At 53.3% G+C, this 18,973-nt stretch overlaps 2 protein-coding genes across 2 annotated transcripts; one reads left to right on the top strand and one right to left on the bottom strand.

The window, feature by feature from the left end:
* Positions 1-2,494: 2,494 nt before the first annotated feature.
* CCDC61 (coiled-coil domain containing 61) lies at positions 2,495-11,219 on the top strand. Its single transcript, XM_007458674.1, has 13 exons — positions 2,495-2,642; positions 2,895-2,977; positions 4,719-4,876; positions 5,459-5,620; positions 7,886-8,096; positions 8,186-8,268; positions 8,951-9,120; positions 9,239-9,314; positions 9,647-9,789; positions 9,879-9,957; positions 10,134-10,188; positions 10,930-11,008; positions 11,122-11,219. Exons 1-13 carry the CDS (start codon positions 2,495-2,497, stop codon positions 11,217-11,219), a joined length of 1,545 nt encoding a protein of 514 aa, XP_007458736.1.
* An 847-nt stretch (positions 11,220-12,066) lies between these two features.
* PGLYRP1 (peptidoglycan recognition protein 1) lies at positions 12,067-15,843 on the bottom strand. Its single transcript, XM_007458502.1, is given in 5 exon segments — positions 12,067-12,248; positions 12,881-13,002; positions 15,557-15,687; positions 15,689-15,802; positions 15,805-15,843. Coding segments are annotated over 5 exon segments (588 nt in total).
* Between the last annotated feature and the right edge of the window lie 3,130 nt (positions 15,844-18,973).

The following is an 18,973-nucleotide window of genomic DNA, read 5'->3' as shown; positions in this document are numbered from 1 at the left end:
GTTGAAATGTGTAGCTGTTTGTTTGCCCGTAGATCAGGAATTATTAACCTCCCCGCCCCACTTCTGAAACCCCAGAGAATGAAAGTACAGTTATGAGAGTGTGAGTGGGAAAAGGTTCTCCAGATTTCATCAGTCCGTCCAAAGCACCAGAGACCCCCTCCCCCAGATAAAGTTAAGAGCTTGGGTCTAGAGGCAGAGACGTGCCTCTCAGGATGGCTGGGGGCTCTGGCTATTGTCCTTGGGCATTTGAGAAAGGGGATCTGTGGATGAGCCTGGGGGTGTGGTATTCTGGGAGACTCTGAAATTACTTGCAGAGGTTATGGATCTATTCATTTATCTGGGGAGGGTTCAGAGATCTCATTAGATTCTCAAAAGCTCAAGGACTCTAAAAAGGTTAAAAATCACTGACCTAGAGGGACTTCCCTGGCAGTCCAGGGGTCAAGACTCAGTGCTTCTGCTGCAGGGGGTGCGGGTTCGATCCCTGGTCGGGGAACTAGGATCCTGCATGCCGTGCAGTAGCACGGTCCAAAAAAAAAAAAAAAAATCACTGACCTAGAGATTCAGGGCTCAGAATATTAAATTTTCCAACATCAGACTTTAGGAAGGACTAAATTGGGGAAAATGTGAGGACTAAAGGAGACAATGGGGAGAGAAGGAAGTCAGGCACTGGAGGAGTCCCCATGATCTGGGTTGGGGGCATCCCTGGGTGGCTCTGTCTTTGCAGCACCCGTGGGACTCTGCACAGGGCTCTTTTTCTCACATAGCCACAGTTTCCTCATCTGTATACTGGGAAGGGAATGGGCTGGCCTTGTCTCTCTAGTCCCTTTCAAGCTCAGAAACAACAACAAAGTAATAATAACAAGAATAGCGATGACTGGGAGTGGGGATGAAATAGGTGAAGGGGATTAAGAGGTACAAACCTCCAGCTATAAAATAAGCCTTATAACATGATCAATAATATTGGAATAACTTTGTATGGGGATAGATGGTTACTAGGTTTGTCATGGTGATCATTTCATATGTATGCAGATATCAAGTCGCTGTGTAGTACACCTGAAACTAACATAATGTTGTCCATCAACTATATTTCAATAAAAAAAAATGATGATGGTGCCGATATGTATTGAGTGCTTGCTTGGGTCAGGCATGGCTCAATTTCACCAAGGATTTTAACATGATTGATTCATTTAATCCTTACACCAATCTAAGGAGATAAACGCTGTTATCCTTCTGTGGGCTTACAAAGGCCTGCAGGAACATCATCTGGCCCGTTACCTCTCTGATCTCCTCACTTTCCCCCTCTCCTTCCCTCACGCTGACCTCCTTGGTGTTTTCAGAACAAACTAGGTACATCCTGCCTTGGAATCTTTGCCTGGCTGTTCCCTCTACCTGGATCCTAATCCCCAGATATTCACCTGTCTTCCCCCCCCCCCTCCTTCCAGGCCTCTGCTCAGCAGGGAGGGGGTGGCCCTTCCCTGACCACCTTAGCTAAAAGAGCGACCCCTACTCGCTGGTATCCCCTTTCCCCACCAATTGACATTTTTATGCCTCTAACTGTTGCCACCCTCTTGAGGGTAGGGACAGAATCTGGTTTCTCATCATATCCCCAGCACCCAGGATGGCACAGGCTTTAAAGATAAGGAATCTGGCTCCAAGAGAGGTTAAGTTACTTGCCCATCTAAGTGCACATAGCTGAACTTGGACACGAACCCAAGCAGCCTGGGGCTCCCATTCTGAACCACTCCCTAGAATCCATGCTGAGGGTGGAAGCCTACCCTCTCCTCCAGCTCCTCATAGAACTAACAGTGAGTAGTAGTCCTGTTGGCTGAGAGAAAGTATTTATGCTTACAGCGGACTAATGAAGGAGTTCAATTATTAATTCAATGTAAATGATTTAAGTTTATCAAGGATAATCTGTTACCCATGCACTGGCTGGTCTCTCGACTTGGACCACTTTCCTTAGGGAAGCCGCTTGCCTTGTTCCCTGACCTTCTTCAGTTCTCTGCCCAAATGTCACCTCCCCAGGGAGGCCTGCCCTTGACCCTCTGTTTAAAATCTCTGCCCAGCCTGATCTCAATGCTCTGTCTCCCTTTACAGCTTGACTTTTCTCCACGACTGTTTAAATAAATGAATAAACAATAAATATGTAAGGAGTATAAGGATTAATAAATTAATAATCAATAGTATTAATCTTGATCCTCTTATTGGAAATCATATATTCTATTAACCAGCGTGTATTGGGCATAGTAACGTGCAGGACACAGTTCCAAGTGCTTTTACGTGTATTGTCCAATTTAATTTTCATGACAGCTCTATGAGGTAGGTGCCATTACTGTACCCATTTTCCAGATGAGGAAATTGAGGCACAGAGAGACAAAGTCTCTTTCCTAAGGTGGTACATGGTGGAACCAGGATTCTGGCCTTCCAGCTCCTGAGTCTGGGCTCTCAGCCCCTCTGGGTCTCTGTCTCATTCCCCTCTCCAGCGACACTGGCCATGGACCAGCCAGCTGGCCTGCAGGTGGACTACGTCTTCCGGGGTGTGGAGCATGCCGTGCGGGTGATGGTGTCTGGGCAGGTGCTAGAGCTGGAGGTGGAGGACCGGATGACGGCCGACCAGTGGCGGGCCGAGTTCGATGCCAGCTGTGAGTGTGCCAGCCTGGGTGGGCTCACTTGTCCTTCCCTGGGATCAGCTTCTCCCAGAAGATGAGGCCAGTCAGGATCCTGTCCACCTGCCTCTTCTACCTGACTAGAAGCTCTCTAAGCTGGGGAGGGGGTGTAGGGCTCATCTCTTGCGCCAGAGACACTGGTGTTGGGGAAAGGTGGAAAGCTTGGGTGCATTGCCCTTGGGCTGGGCAAGTGGTCAGACCTGAGGAAGGACTTTTCTCCCTACCTAGTCATCGAAGATTTGACTCACAAGACAGGGAACTTCAAACAGTTCAACATCTTCTGTAACATGCTGGAGTCGGCCCTCACCCAGGTAGGGGCCAGGGTTGGGGGCTGGGGGAGCTGTCTGTTCCCTGGGTCTCTGGGAGGGTAGATGCCCACCTGATGTATGCAAGACCCTCTACCTTCTTTTTCATTGAAGGAACAGGGCTATCATTTTCTTTTCTTCTTTCCCAAATGTAAATGCCTTATTCTGATTGTAATTCTAATGATAGTGATAATCATGGAGAAAATTCAAGTCACAGAGAAATGCAGTCTGTTGTGATATGTCCTGATTGACGTACATGCAGAAAAATCTGCCTCAGGAAGATACATAGCTGAAAAAGGGAGTCCTTTAATAGCTTTTTCAGATAATTGTGCATATCCTCTTTTGCCAGCACATTAAAACTGGACATGTGGTAGTTTCTTAAAGGTTTATTGCAGTGTGGAATCTGAGACCATACCAGTGAACTTTTCCTGTTCTGTGACATTAAAATCTATTGGTGTATCTTTACTTTGCAGGGATCTTTTACCCATTTTCTAACATCATGCATTTGTAGCATCATTTGTAATATCATGCATTGGTCATTTGGAAAATATTGGTTCACGGAGTTGTGCAAATCTTCCAAATGTTGACACATTTCATTATACAGTATCAGGAAGTCATATTTGTTAATATCCTCACTGATCTGTCCAGGAAAGCCTTTCAACACTGAGAAGCTATCAAGCACACAGTGGCAGATACAAGTTTTCCAAAATTCTAATTTTCACTTTAGAGTTTGAATTTTATTGTTGCAAAACAAATACTGTTAGCTGTATTTTTTTGAAGTGACAGGCTTGCTTTGTTCATTTTTGAGAAAATGCTTGCCAAACATCGAAGACTGAATAACCGTAGTTTTTGTCAGTACCTTTTCAAGTAAAAATAGTGTTCCATGAAAAAGTGGCTAATTTAGCTCAAAATTCAATCACACAAGTGCTTTTCCTAGAAAATGTCATACCTTGATATGCAGCCGAATGTGTACTTTCCATTTTGTCACACACAGTAGTAAAAATATGTGCACTCAAGGGTCAAGAGTCAAAAAAATTAATGATTTGGGGCTCCCTGGTGGTCCAGTGGTTAAGACTCCACGCTTCCACTGCAGGGGGTGCGGGTTCGATCCCTGGTCGGGGAACTAAGATCCTGCAAGCTGCGCAGTGCGGCCCCCCCAAAATTAGTAATTTTTACAGGTTTATCAAGGACATTCCTAGGTTTCATTTTCTGTGTTTTTATCTGGTTATTTATTTATTTGTGTGTTTCTCCCTCCTTCCCATCCCCCTGCAGAGACTGCGTGGCAGTGGAATATACAATGGTTACTAGTGCATTTGATGCCCCTGGCTTGCTTTCTGCTAATGGGCACCAGCAGTTTTACCCACCATGACTTTTGCACCATCAGTGCAAATGTCAACACAGCAAAAAAGGCAGATGACATCTTAGTATTATGATGCAAGGTGTTTTGACCCCATGGACTCCCCTGAAAGGGTCTTGGGGACCCCCAGGGGTCTGTGGACAGTACTTGGAAGCCACAGCACTAAGCTGTCTTCTATGGCTGAGCATTTAGGTTCTTTTCAGTTTCTCCCTCTGATGATGTCCTGTGGCAGCCCCTCATGGGGCAGGGTCATCTTGATCACCAGCCTCACTGGTGGAAAAGCCCAGCTAGCCCAAAGAATGAATGGGGCGTGGCCCAGGTGTGTGGGTTGTGTGCTCTGGGTATGGCCACGTTGGGTCTTTTGGCAGCTCCTCCCATTCTCTCCAACAGAGCAGTGAGTCGGTTACCCTTGACCTGCTGACCTACACAGATCTGGAGTCCCTGCGGAACCGAAAGATGGGGGGCCGCCCAGGCCCCTTGGCCTCGAGATCGGCCCAGCTCAACTCCAAGCGCTACCTGATCCTCATCTACTCTGTGGAGTTTGACAGGTGGGTACAAGTATACCCACCAGGCTGGTAGCTGGTGGTCAGGTGGGAGAGGACGGGGATAGAACTTAGGAACCCCTGGTACTCAGGGCTAGGTGGGGATGTTGCTTAAGCCTAGCCTTTGGAATCTTCAGGGTTAAGGGTTATATCATTTAGTATTGTGTTTGGCTACAAGTATCAGGATAACCATTATCAGTGCCTTAAACAATAGTTTATCACATAACGAGATGTCTAGGTAGATGGCTGCTACTCAACAGTTTTGTTAGGGACTCAGGCTCCTTCTGTTTTTGTTTTTGTTCTTCTTTTCCTCATCCTTAACGTGTTGGCTTCTTGACTGCATCCTTATCTCTTCATGGTCACAAAATGGCTGCTGTTTCTCCAGGCGCTGCATCTATATCAAAGCAGGAGGAAATGGAACAGGGCTGTGCTTGTTAATTGTATCAGCTGTTTTTATCAGGAAACTAAAAGTGTTCCCGGAAGACTCCCAGCCAATTTCCTGTAGTATTTGGCTAGAAATGGTCACATGTCCTTTCCTGGGTGGATTCTTGGCCTCTGAGATACCACGGTTCTAATCCTCCTTCTCAGGATTCACTACCCGCTGCCCCTCCCGTACCAGGGCAAACCAGACCCTGTGGTCCTGCGGGGCATCATTCGCTCACTAAAGGAGGAGCTGAGCCGCCTTCGAGGGCTGGATGGCCAGGACACTCGGGACAGCCGGGAAACTGAGATCTGGCATCTGCGGGAGCAGTAAGTCTGGGGGTAGGGGTGGGAGGTTGGGGCTGGGGGGGGACACATCCCATCATGCACTGCGGGACCCAATGCTTAGCACTGTTGGAAGGACAGCCGTCCCTCATTCCCCAAATACTTATTCTGAGCCCCTCCTCTGTGCCCACCATGTGTTAATGGTGCTGGGGACACAGCAATGACCGAGATAATTCTGGCCCTGTCCTCTCCTGGGGCTCCCAGTCCAGTGCGGGAGACAGATCTGTCTGCAGACAGTGAAGATTCACCATGGATGGGGCTGAGGGAGTCCAGAGTGAGACCTGACCCTGCCTGGGAAGGGAAACAGGCAAAGGGAACAGCATGTGCAAAGACAGGGTGCGAGGCAGGGCTCTCTGTTCAGCTGAATCCACCTTCACCAAGCGCCTCTCTTGTGCTGGCCCCTTCCCTGGCCATGGTGTAGTGCCAGCGCAGGGGGCAGAGAGACACTGATCACATACACACCGAGTATATTGCAAATGGAGATGGGGCTAGGCAGGAAAGGGAGCCTGTGTTATGGGAGGCTGGGACAGGAACCTGATGGGCATGTTTACCGAGTGCCTGCTGTGTGCTGAGGGCTGTGGAGGGGCTGACTGGGACTTGGTCTCCATCTGGTGGGGGCCCCACTCATTGGGGAGGGCTAATACTATTTTTAGTAGTAGTAACAATAATAATACCAGTAGCTATTGTTTATCGAGCATTTAATTGTGTGCCAGGGACTCTGTTCAGTGCTGTATGATTTAACTGATTTAATCCTCCCAAAGTAGGCACTGCTATCGTCCCCATTTTATAGAGGAGGAAACTGAGGCCCAGAGAGGTTAGAGAATTTGCCCCACGTTACACAGTGAAGTAATATGGCCTGGCTAGACCTTGAATCCAGGCAATCAGCCCAAGCCACCTTTGGTTCCTCAGCCACTGTGCACTGCTGGCAGCTGCTAGCCCAGGACTGAGCGCTCAGTGCTGCCTGGGAGGACCAGACCTCTCCCCTCCCAGAAGTGCAAGCTCATGGGGCTTGGAGAACCTTGCGAGTCTTCCAGGTGCGTGTGCATGTGTTTCCCAGGATGGCCACAAGGTGGCGTCATCTGCCCTGAGAGCCACAACTGGACAGTTGGTTCTTACCTTTCTCTTCCCAGCTTGGAGTTAGGGAGTTTGGGAAGACTCCAAGATTCATTCATTCAGTCATCCAACATTTACTGAGTTCCTACGGTGTGCCAGGCACACTGCCTGGCCCTACTGATGTTTACTGAGCCATCACTCAGTGCCAGACCCAGTCTAAGGGCTCTTTATAGATTCCTACAACCTTATCAGTAGGTGTTATTATTATCATCCCACTTCACAGAGATGTGAAGTGAAACTGCCCCAGGTCACACAGCTTGAAAGAAGTGGAATAGAGTTGGATGCCATCAGCCAGGCCACAGAGCCCGAGTTCCTACACAGTGACCAGACAGCTGGAGTGAGGATGCAGACAGAAAACAGATAATCACACTGATCAACGTCAGCTCCACCATGATTGGTGCTGGGAAGGAAATGTACAGAGAGCCAGGAGAGGAGAGAATAGAGGGACATGACAGCCTGGCTGGGAGGGCACGCAGGCTTCCCCTGGGATGTGATGTTTGGAGGATGAGTGGAGTGGTTCCTGCCAGGAGGAGGAGAGAGGGTTCAGGAGGAGGGAATTGCGTTTGCAAAGAGCACCATGGGAGAGGGAGGGGGGAGGAGAGAAGGGGAGGGGGGAAGTCAGCTGTAAGGGACCGAATGGGGAAGCTCCTTGGAGAGTGCGGGGGAGCCACAGATTTTAAAAAAATGTTTTATTGGGAAGAATTCCAAGCACGCACAGTAGACAGTAGTATAATGCACGTGTACTTGTGCCCTAGCTTCAACGGACTTCAGGGAAGTCCCTGGATTTTGTTGATTTTATCTCCATGGTTCACGTGGTCCCCTGTTGTTTATTTCCCGCGAAGTGGTTGTTAAACCTATAGGCTAATCAGATTCAGGTTTCTGGGACAGTGCCTTCCTCTTTGGGGCTGTGTATTTGCTACTGTCAGGTGGTGTTGGGACTGGTGGGTTTGGATGTTGAGAGCTGGATCCCTGTCTTATAAAGTTCCTATCAGCTCAGCATCTCTTGATGGCTTTCATTTGCATTTCTCTAATTACCAATCAAGAAATGGTGCGTGCCCAACCCAGTGGAGGAATGAGGATTATGGGACCATGCCCCTCACCCCGCCCCAGCATTCGCTTTCTACCTCCTCCTCCCAGGGTGTCGCGCTTGTCGGCTGAGAAGCGCGAGCTGGAGGCCCAGCTGGGCAGATCACGCGAGGAGGCGCTGGCCGGGCGGGCGGCGCGCCAGGAGGTCGAGGCGCTGCGCGGGCTCGTGCGCGGCCTGGAGCTGGAGCTGCGGCAGGAGCGCGGCCTCGGGCACCGCGGGTCCGGCAGCCGAAGCCAGGATTGCCGCCGCCTGGCCAAGGAGGTGAGGGGGCGGGGCGGCCTGCTGGGCGCCGGCGGGCCCCGGACTTTGGCTTCAGTCTGGACCTCTACGCTCCTCTTCCCTCCCGGCAGCTAGAGGAGGTGAAGGCGTCGGAGCGGAGCCTGCGTGTCCGGCTGAAGACGCTGAACACCGAGCTGGCCATGTACAAGAGGGGGTGAGGGGCGCGGCCCGGGGTGGGTGGGGCCTTGGAGCTGTGGACCCCGCCTGCAGGTGGGCTCCGGGCGTGGTTGGGCGGGGCCTGAGTGACGGGGCGGGGCCCAGGTAGGGTGGAGAGGGCGGGTAGAGCCTGAGAGTGGGCCTAACGGAGGGATGAGTGGGGCCTAATGGACTGCATGGGGCATAGGGAAGGACACACACAGTAGTTGAAAACGATGGGCATCTCTCTGTAGAGAGATGGGCAGGCCTGAGGCGGCATTCAGGAGGCTGAACCTGGAGATAGGGACCGAAAAGGGGCGGGGTCTGAGGTCTAGTTGAGCGAAAGGGCGTGGCTAAGCATGTGGGTATCCGAGTGATGTTTGCTGGCATGTATTGGGGTGGGTGTTGAAAAATTGGGAAGGGTTTCCAGGGAGCTGTGGGAGACCTCTGGGAGAAGGGCCTGGTGAAAGGATGTGTTAGGATGTAGGGAAGTGACAGATGGGTTTGGGGGGGCGTGGTTTGTGGGGCTCCGATAGGGGTGGACCCTGGGAGAAGGTATCTGTGAGGATCGTGTAAGTACGTGAATGTTTAGGAGTTGGTGGGGGATGGGCCTGAAGTTTCGGAGATGGTGCAGTCCGGCAAGAGGCTTGGGATAGGAGTTGTCGCTGGTGGGAAACTGACAGTGGGCTTTGTGCTCCCAGGAGACGGACTACACCGGTGGTGCCGCCCTCGGCCCGGGAAGATCGGGCTTCGACGTCTCGGGAGCGCTCCACGTCGCGTGGCCGTGGCGCTGCCCGCTCCTCATCCCGGGAGAGCGACCGCGGGGGCCGGGGTCAAGGCCGCCCTGGCCGCCCCTCGCCCTCGCCCACAGGTCTGTGACGACCCAGCCCTGCCCGTGGGAGGAGGTGGATGGAACTAGAACTGTGGAGGCGTGATCCTATGACTCCAGCCTCCTCTTCTCGCCACACCCCACCCCCACCCGGTCCTAGGTGGTCGCGTGCCCCGTTTCGACCCAACAGCCTTTGTGAAAGCCAAGGAGAAGAAGCAGAGAGCGATCAAGATGAAGTTAGCGCCCATTTTCTCCTCGCCTGCCCATATCCCTGCCCCTTTACCTGACCCTCTGACCGTCCATCCCCAACTCCCACCTCCATCACCTGTCACCTGCTCCATCTCTCCCCTTCCCCCTACCTGCTCTTGCTTCCCGCCTGACCTCCATCCCCTCTCCTGATCGCCAGCCTCCCCCATCCCCCCGCCCTGCTTATTTGTCTCTCCCACCCCTACCTGGTCTGTGTCTCCGCATGATTTTTCCCTATTTAGGTATGACCCACGGGGCGCAGCGACGCCCTTTCCCGAATTAGTTGGGTGCACAGGTGGGCGTCTCCTTTCTTGTTCTCCAGGCAGCAGCAGCAGCGAAACCGATTGGGCAGCGGAGGAAGCGGGGACGGTCCATCCACCTCCTGGTCTCGCCAAACTCGGCCCCCCGCAGCCGTGACCTGTCGAGGAGACGCGGCTAACCGCTCCCGAAACCGCAGCTCCTCGGGTAACTGGGCCGGAGCGCGCGGGACTGGCCGACGAGCTGGGCGGGGCTGTGGCCAGTGCAAGAGGCTCACACTCTCCTTCTCCCTCTAGTGGGCAGTTTCCGCAGCCGCTACTCGTCCGCCAGCTCCTGCAGCGAGTTCGAGGATTTCTCTGAATCCCTCCCTAGAGGGTAAAACTTGGGCTGGGGGAAAGGACCGCCCCCAAACAGGTGTCTGGGGAGACTCGAAACAGTCTTTTGCGGGGAACTTGGGTGATGGAGGCTGGAGCCTTGAAACCAAGGAAGAGGGCCAGGTGGGAGGTACCACAGACCCCTCCCATTGGTCCTTGATTACTCCGTCCTCTCAGCGTTCATCGCCGGGGGAAGCCGCCCAGCCCCACCACCTGGAGTGGGTCCAATACGGTGAGTGTCTTTCCTCAGGCTTTGGAGAAGGCAGGGGCAGCGTTAAACCACCGGAAGCTCGCTGGCTCTTTCTCCCATGATTCCATTCTAGGGGATCAGGTTGTAAAAGCGGCTCCGCAATGCCTCTGGAGGCAGTGTTTTGTGGGTTTTTTTTTTTTTTTTTTTTTTTTTTTTGTGGTACGCGGACCTCTCACTGTTGTGGCCTCTCCCGTTGCGGAGCACAGGCTCCGGACGCGCAGGCCCAGCGGCCATGGCTCACGGGCCCAGCCGCTCCGCGGCATGTGGGATCTCCTCGGACCAGGGCACGAACCCGCGTCCCCTGCATCGGCAGGCGGACTCTTCTCAACCATTGCGCCACCAGGGAAGCCCTGGCGGCAGTGTTTTGAGACCTTTGGGTTGGAGAGGAGGATGGGGCTGAGGTGGGGGCAGGAGACTCTGGTTAGGAGCACCGGCTCTGGCCTCAAATTGCCAGGTCTTGAAACCTGCCTCCCCTTCCTAGAACCTGTGTGACTCAAGGTAGCTACTTAGCTTCCGTAGCTCAGTTTCTTTATCAGTTAAGTGGGGATGGTAATGGCATTCATGTCTGAGGGTTCTGGTGAAGCTACAAGGAGCTTATTTTGCATATAAGTACTCAGTAGGTGTCAACCGTTAATTTTTATGAGGTCCTTTGGTTCAGAATTGCCGGTGGGATTTGGGGGGCAGGCATAGAGGGTGCCTGACCCCCTTTCCTGCCACCCCCAGCAGCAGAAGCCTAGCCCCCTGGAACGCGGCCGCCATCAGAGACGCCTGGCAGACTCGGGGGGCTGGGTCCCCATCAAAGGTGAGCCTGGGACTCCACATCTCCCCCTCACCTGCCCCAGAGCCCACTGGGATGCTACTGAGGGCAGGATATTGGGCCCCTCACGGACCCCACAGCCACGCCTGCTCTCACAGAGTACAGCTCGGACCACCAGGCAGCTGACATGGCCGAAATCGACGCCCGCCTGAAGGCCTTGCAGGAATACATGAACAGACTGGACGTGCACTCGTGACCTCAGAGAGAGACTACTGCCCCTCCAATGGATTCGGATGGATTCGGCGTGAGGGGCGGGGCTGGTGTGTCCTGGCCCCGCCCAGGCCCCACTCCTCCTGGTGCTGTTGGGGTCTCAGGTGTGTGAGGCCCCAATCCCTACGTCTCCCGCAGGCATTGCATTCTGGGAGGGAGGGTAAGTGTGTTTTGTAAATAAACATATGTGCTCTTGGGATCCCTCAGCTTATGACTGAAGGGTCGGGGTGGAGTGAGGAGGAATGAAGATTGGGTGGGGAGGGGGTGTAACTGGGACCTGTGTGTATTTCTGGCCATGCCTATGACTGGGCGGCAGATTGGAGTACAGGCTCAGGAAAAACTCCCGCACTCTCTAAAGCGATGGCGCTGGGGGGGGACCTGAGGGGTGGGAGTGAGCAGCTTGTCCCTAGAGGAGTTCAAGCAGAGATGCTGCCCAGGATGTCTTTGGCAGTGTGGTAGAGAGGGGGTGTCTTGCCGCATGGCTCACTGCCCGGGAGGTGAGGAAGGACCCCTGAGCTTCTGGTGGTGACATCTCAGCTGACTTGGTGCTATTCCTGTGCTGTGACCTGAGGCCTCTGGGTTCTGAGCTGTGATTTGGCTTCCAAGCTGGGATCTCTGGGGTCTTGGTTCAGGGTCGGGGCCTCTGGGTTCTGAGCAAGGTCAGAGTTCTGGGAGGTTGTGGGGGGATGGCTGGGATCTTATGGGGGAGAGAGAGGGTGGGGAGGGGGATGGCGGGACATGGAAATACAGTTTGAGGTTCGCCTTTATTGGGGGAGGGGAGGCAGTGGGGTTTCTGATGGGGTGGGTGTGTGTGTGAGAAGACGGACAGGGCCTTACACGCGGTGGTAGTGTGACCATTGCTGGATGATTTCATACAGCTGGTAGCCTGGAGAGAGCGTCTGCTACACATCCCGGTGTCCTTTGACCTCGTAGCTAGGAGTCAAGAATCCCTGAGCCACGCCGCAAGCCAGCAGACTCTGGGCTGTCCTGATGGCGCGGGGCGGGAGCACCCGATCTGTGGGAGGTAGAGGCAGAAGTTAGGCTGGGGCTTCCTAAAAGGGCAGAGGGAGTGTGGGTAGTGCTTCTGATTTTGTACTCTGAGCTGGCCTGCTAGGGCCCAGAACCCAGCCTGCCGCCACCAAGCAGTGACTTAACCTCTCTGTGCCTCAGTTTCCTCATCTGTGAAAGGGGAGAATGACAGAACCTCTCTGTGCCTCAGTTTCCTCATCTGTGAAAGGGGAGAATGACAGCACCTGCCCACAGTGCTGTGGGATAATCAAAAGAGTTATTTTATGTACAGAGTAAGCCCTCAGCAAGTGTCAGCTGTCAAGATTACTGCTTATTTGCCCTCATCTGCCCCCCGACCTCCCCAGCCAAGCCGCAGCAATAGCTGGCATTTATCAAGCACTTCTTAGGTGCCATGGACTGGTCTGAGAACTTTTATAGAGACAGACTAATCTTCACTGAAACCATGTGGTTGAAAATGGTCTTTATCCAAAAGAGGAAACAAGGCTCAGAGAAGCAGAGTCACTTGCCCGAGGTCACAGAGCTTCTAGGTGGCAGAGCCTCCCAGCAACTACTCACCACGCGGTGCCATCCCCCGGGCTCCATGTCAGCCCCCTAGCTGATGGCTGGACAGTCACTTACCCATGTAGTTATCCAGGAAGGAGATGCCGAGGGATATGGGGTTCTAGGTGGGACCTGAGTGGGCGCCCAAGGTGTTCCAGCCCCGGCCCTCATACTGGAGCCTCTCTTCTCGCATCAGGGAGCTGTGGGGGTGGGAGAGTGGTCTGGATGAGTGACGGAGGGCTTCCCCGGGCGGGGGGAGGACTGACTCCCTGTTCTCTGCTCGCCCCGCCCCTGTCCCTGTCACTCACACACAATTTCCCCAACACCCTCCTCCTGTCCTTTAATCTTCCACAGTAAGACCAATGACCGTGGCCATTGCCATTTGTCAAGCGCAGCTCTACATGCACCTTTTTGCATCCTCAGCCCTGTGAGGAGTCAGGATTTTCACCCAGGTCTCCGTGACTCCCACCCACATGGTCTGGCTCTCTCCTGCCTCCCTGGAGGATTGGCTGAGCTCTTGATTTGCTGAATTCTCACATGCAGTCCTCAGAGGCAGGCACTGTTGTCATCCCCACTTTAAGCTGAGGAAGCAGACTTAGATTATTTACCCAAGGTCACGTCCTGGACACTAATGCTTCTCAGAACTGTCCACTGAGAAGCTCTTCTGCCCTCTCCCCAGCCTGCTTCCTGCTTCCTCTTCCCTGCTGGGGTACACTTGAGTGACAGGATCAGGGACTCTAGGGTTGGCGCTGCAACCAGACACAAACCCTGGAGCCCCAGCATCTGCCTCTTTGAGGTTTCCAATCCTGGCAGCAGATCTGTCAGGTTCAGTCATTCAACATGTCCTGCTTGAGCGAGTTTGATTTGGCACAAATTTGGAATTAACCAGAAGACTGGCGTTTTGGAGATGCGATATCTGTCACCTCAGTCCTCTGGCTCACAGGGTCACCAAGGATGCACAGAATGTGGGAACTCTAATACTGGGTCCTGAATCTGCCACTTGGGAAGCCAGACTCTCAGAATCTGGATTGAAGAGACTAGAAATACCATAGTGATATTGACCCCCAGGACTGGGCCAGTTATGGTCCTGCCACAGCCCCAGCATCTGGCACAAGCAGTTGGTACTCTACATTAGCTAAATGTAGAGCTAATTAGCATCTAATTTAAATTAGCATCTAATTTAAACTTCAAACCCCACCACCTGGTGGGTAGTCAGGAGCCCCATTTTACAGGTGAAAAAACTGAGGCTCCAAACAAGATGCGACAAGGAAGGGGGATTCCAAACATTTGGATCAGACTCTGAATCCTAAAATCTGAGAAACAAACTTCAGTTTGCTTTTCTGTAAGGTGATTTAGAGGCTGTGGAGCCAAGCTCTGCTCTTCATTCCTTCAGGGAAACGCTTAGAATTGGAGCGCCTGACTTTTGGAAAAAAATTTGAAGTTGGAGCCTTTGAATTGTAAAATCTTGAGCCAGAAGAGCTGGGGATGCCCTTGAAGGCTTACAGATTTTTCCAAGCGAGGTCCTCAGGTTTTCTGGCTTCAACCCAGCCCTACTGAAGCAGTCTCTAAGCGTGGGGCCTGGGAACCTGCATTTCCAGTAAGGTGATTCTGGTGTTTACCGAGGCTTGAGAACCAGTAGAGTCTCTTGCTATAGAAGCCCGTGTGCAGGACCCCAGCCTATTACCTTGGAAAGGGAGTTGGTGGGCATGGGCCCCAGAGGCAGATCTAACCAATCCCTGCCCCTGTTTCTGCCCTCACCCCCCAAAAGTCTGTTCTCCACACTACAGCCAGAGGGAGCTTCTCATATCCAAGCAGGCTCACATCCCTCTCATGGCTTCTGTCTTAGAGTAGAACGGAGGTCCTCCCCATGGCCCACAAGACCCTGTGCCACCTGGCCCCTGCCAACTCCTTCCTCATTTCATATCACTCTTCCCGGCTACCTCCAGCCACCCTGACCTTTGTCTCCCAGGAATGATCCACTCACTCAGCCTCCTGGCCTCTACCTCTGCTGTACCCCCAGCTTACTACACTCCTCTCGGCTCCCATATGCCGGAGCCGCGTCAGTCACTCTGCTCCTTTTCTCCATCTCTTCTCTCACCATCTGAATTCATCTTGTTGACTTTGCTTGTTTCTCACCTGTTGCTGCCTGCTGGTCTTTAAATCCCTTTGGGCTAGATTCACACTGCTCATGGCTGTGCCCTCATCCCAGCATATGGCGCACAGCCTGGCACATAGTAATAGGCACCAACAGTCCATGGATTTGGGGGCTCCCACTCCCAGGCAGTGTCCTAAGTGGTATTGGCTGGCTTAGTGATGGAGTGGGCCATGACCCCCCTGACTTTGCAGAGGAGGAAGGTGAAACTGAAGCTGAAAGAGGGTGAATGCCTGCCCCAGGGCTCAGCCATCAGTAAATGGAGCTGGGAGGGCAACCTGGCCTGGTGCTTAACGAGGCACCAGACTTACCAAGGGAATCCAGTGCACAGGACATCTTCCTGTGTATTGGCAAAGTCTGTCCGTTCCTCTGGGGGCAGAGCTTGGCCTGCAGCTGCTTCCCCTCCTCCTAGCATCTTTGCGCTGCCTGCACACGCCCAGCCCTAAGCGGCGACCCTGGGGCCAAACGAAGATGCTGCGCGGTTGAGTAAGGTGCCCGGGGTGTCGGCCAGGCGGCTCTAGAATAGGGTCCCTGCAGTCTTCTGGGCCCGCGCTCCTCCGCTGCTCCAGTCCCGTCTCCAGCTTTTGCCTCTCCTCACTCACTCGTAGCCCACGTCGCACCAGCCCAGCGTCCGCACGTGGTAGTGCTGCACGTTCTGGACCTGCTTCAGGCAAGAGGCTGGGGTGTCCCAGGCGCTGCCCGCTGCGTGCGACACCACCGCGTAGCGCACGGGCCCGTTCTAGGCGCTGGTTGCGCTCGGACGCCAGGGCCTTCCACTCTCTGCGGGGCACGATGGATATGCAGCTTACCGAGTCTTCTTGAGCCGCTCCGAGGCTGAGGACAGCCGGCCGAGGAGGGCCCAGGCTAGCAGCGCGCAGCGGCGGGTCATGGCAGGCAGGGCGCGCGGAGATGGCTAGCAGCTCCAGGCTGGCTCTGCGCATTTATCTGCCTGGGGGGCAGGGAAGGCTTTGCATCACACCCCGCGGGACTTCCCAGTGGGAACCCAGACTCCGCTCCCTTCTCTGGCAGAGCCCCAACAGGATGCGGTGTGGTCCGGTCCGGAGCGGGGAGACCGCGGTAAAGCCAAGGGGCCCCTCACCCAGCCGAGAGTGGGGGGTGGGGAGAGGCACACAGGCCCTTGGGCACTTCGCCCCATGGTTTCTGGAAGACCCAGGGTCTGGATCTCTGCCCTGTTTTGTCTCTCCTCTCAGTGGAGCATTGGACAACTCACCAGGACTTAACATGGGAGGCAGGCGGCCAGGCCTCTCCTCGCATCCTCCTGCAAGGAACTGAAGAAACAAAGGGGCCCATTTTAAAAACACTTCTGGACCTAAGCCCGATGTCGTTTAACCCTTGCAGCAAACTGGAGAGGTGACTAATGGGAAGCCCATTTCACGGTTGAGTGAACAGGCCCGAAGAGGGCTAATCGCCTTGCTGCCACACGGGAGATAGGAGAGCATGGTGGTCCAGGGCCCTCATTCAGAGCCAGGCTGCCTGAATTTGAGTTCTGGTGACATTCCAGTGTGTGAACTTAGGCAAGTGACAACCTTTCTGGGTTTCAGTTTTCCCCACCTGCAAAATGGGGCTGATACTATAACGTATCTAACTCATGGGTCGATCCCTTAGAAGATGTCTGACTCATAGTACCACGTAAGCATCACTGGGGTGGAGGTGAGGGGTTCCCTGATGGCGCAGTGGTTGAGAATCCGCCTGCCAATGCAGGGGACATGGGTTCGAGCTCTGGTCCGGGAAGATCCCACATGCCGTGGAGCAACTAAGCCTGTGCACCACAACTATTGAGCCTGAGCTCTAGAGCCCGTGAACCACAACTACTGAGCCCGAGTGCCACAACTACTGAAGCCCACGCGCCTAGAGCCCGTGCTCTGCAACAAGAGAAGCGACCGCAATGAGAAGCCCACATACAGCAATGAAGAGTAGCCCCCGCGCTCCACGACTAGAGAAAGCCTGCGCGCAGCAACAAAGACTCAACGCAGCCAAAAATAAAATAAGTAAATTTTTAAAAAAAAGCATCACTGGGACTTGACCTCAAATCTACCCTTGGTAGTAAGCTGACAGTTCCATTCTTTTTTAAAAAAATAAATTTATTTATTTTTATTTATTTATTTTTGGCTGCGTTGGGTCTTCCTAACTGTGTGGGAGCTTTCTCAAGTTGTGGTGAGCAGGGGCTACTCTTTGTTGAGGTGCGAGGGCTTCTCATTGCAGTGGCTTCTCTTTGTTGCGGAGCACAGGCTCTAGGCACGCAGGCTCAGTATTTGTGGCACACGGGCTTTGTTGTTCCACGGCACGTGGGATCTTCCTGGACTGGGGCTCGAACCTGTGTCCCCTGCATTGGCAGGCGGATTCTTAACCACTGCACCACCAGGGAAGTCCCAGGACTCAGGACTTTATCCTCAGGACACTGGGCACCATGGCCAGGTCCTGAGCACGGAAGGAAAGTATTCAGATTTGTGTCTGTGAATATCCCAGTATCTGCTGGGAGGAGGGTGGACAGGAAGGTTGAGACTAGAGTTAGGAGTCCAGGGAAGGTCCTGCTATAGCAGAAATATTTGTGCAATTACCAGGGTCCTAACTGTTTTTTTTATCACCCATGGGGGCAGGGGTACAGCATGCTCCCCTCCCAACCCCACATCACCCTCTGGTCTCTGGTGTCCTTTCTCCTGCAGCCGCTGAGTAGCTCCAAAGAGCAGATTGCAACACTTTAGTAGGTTAGATAACCACTAGAGTTGGTCATAAGCTGTTATTTTTTAATTGAAAATATATAGATTAGGGAATGGATTTCACCAATTAAACATGGTGTCCTGAAACTTGCCCTCAAGGATGTTGGAAGCCACATAATAATGTAATATTTATTTTTTTTCCCAGAGAGCTGCAGCCTATTGGTTAACAAAGTCTTGAATGGAGGAGGCTCAAGGCAAGGGTGGATTCCTCCTCTGATGAGTGCCACAGACTTAGCTGCCCCGTCATGTTTTACAGGTTGGGGCACATTGCTCATGACCTTGATTCCATTCGCTTCCTGTGATGGCTCCAGGCAGGACAGGACCCAGGTCTGGTTGCCTCTGCTTAAATCTGGAGTGCAGTAGATGCCTGAACAGCAACCAGGGTGAGGGAGAAAGGATGTTTTCTAGAGCAGAGGGACGAGCCCAGACTGCACTCCAGGGCCTGGAGCCTTGTGTCTCAGGGCAGCTGAGTCACTAAAGGGCAGGAGAGTGAAAGGACATCAGGACAAGGTAGGGGGGCTGGGTGCTGATGGGAGAGCAGTGCCATTTCTGAGATCTGTAGATACCAAGAGCCACTAACTCAACAGCGTTGAGACATTGGGATGAGATAGCCCTGGGTTCACATCCTGCCTTGGCCCCTTTCTCAAGGTATCAAAAAAGCCTTTGCACAGAGTCCTGTCCAATCCTACCACCAGCCCCCTCAGAGACTCCCATCCTACTGTGCCCACCATGGGACCTCACTGTCTGGGGACAGCTCTGTCTTCTGCAAGAGAGCCCAGACCTGGGAGGGACCTGGTCTGTGTTGATTGAGCCATCATTTGGTGTCGGGACCTGCCACTACTTATGGCTAGAGAAAGTTCTGCTTCTGACTTCAAGCAGCCATTTGTTTTATTCTTTCATTCTGTTCCCTGAATCCAAGGAAGACACTGACCCGAGGTCTTACTGCTGGTCAGTGACTCAGGCCGGACTAGAACCCAGGTGTCCTGAACCCCAGTCCGGGGGCCTCCGAACATCCCTGGCCCAGCCCATCTAGGAAGGACAGCCTCTGCTCATAGACAACCCTGGGTAAGACCCAGGTTAATGTTCCCATGTGTCCCTTCTTGGGACTGGCAGAGCTGGGCTCCTGGATGTGAAACTCAGGGTGATGCTGTCAGTTCCTGCTCTCACTGGATTCCCCACTGGCTTCCTTGTTGCCCCAGGAATAAATAGACTTGATCTTCCTCCTGGCAGTGTCTGGGTGTTATTTCCATCTGGCCTTATGGAGCCCCTCCCAGGAAACAA

The sequence above is a fragment of the Lipotes vexillifer genome, unplaced genomic scaffold, assembly GCF_000442215.2.
Source record: "Lipotes vexillifer unplaced genomic scaffold, Lipotes_vexillifer_v1.1 scaffold371, whole genome shotgun sequence".
NCBI classification, from domain to species: Eukaryota; Metazoa; Chordata; class Mammalia; order Artiodactyla; family Lipotidae; genus Lipotes; species Lipotes vexillifer.
This window is presented reverse-complemented; position numbering and strand designations above follow the sequence as displayed.